General features: G+C 53.0%; 1 protein-coding gene across 1 annotated transcript in view; it reads right to left on the bottom strand.

Annotated features, from left to right (window-relative positions):
• Positions 1-466, bottom strand: part of TESMIN (testis expressed metallothionein like protein) — a gene marked incomplete at its 5' end in the record, with an annotated part of 47,490 nt that overhangs the window by 2,497 nt on the left and 44,527 nt on the right. Inside the window, one exon of the mRNA XM_021708129.1 lies at positions 141-316. Within this exon, the coding sequence (XP_021563804.1) occupies positions 141-316 (176 nt within the window). The remainder of the gene's footprint in view (positions 1-140; positions 317-466) is intronic.

Consider the following 466-nt stretch of genomic DNA (forward strand, 5'->3'; position numbering starts at 1 on the left):
GCCCCCCCCCCCCCCCCCGGCCTGGCCCCCCCCCCCCCCCGCAGACACACGCACACCTTCCTTCCAGTGAATACGCGGTCTTTGACTCTCAAAGTAACCTCCGCCTCCTCTGTTCGGAGGGCTCAGTGCACGGTACCCACCTATCCTTTCTGAATTTCGCAAGTCCTGAGAATTCAGCTGGTGGCGAGGGATGGCTGCCTTCGAAACCTCCCGTCTCCACGGAGCTCAGCATGTTCATTTGTATCTTCCGTTCTGGGCTTTCTTCATAATTTTTGCAGCCAATGCATTTGCAAATAGAAGAACACATAATTTTGGCCTGGGAATACAAAACGCATCAATAAAATGAAGTGCCCTACAGGCAGTCTAAAACGGACACCTTCTATTTGGGCCTTAAATAACTCTCTGCTTATATTTGCCCACGTGCGGGGGACAGGGGAGGGGGGAAAATAGGAAGGAAGATGAAGGG

Source organism: Carlito syrichta, unplaced genomic scaffold (genome assembly GCF_000164805.1).
Source record: "Carlito syrichta isolate Samal-C Ts95f unplaced genomic scaffold, Tarsius_syrichta-2.0.1 Scaffold130751, whole genome shotgun sequence".
Lineage (NCBI taxonomy): Eukaryota > Metazoa > Chordata > Mammalia > Primates > Tarsiidae > Carlito > Carlito syrichta.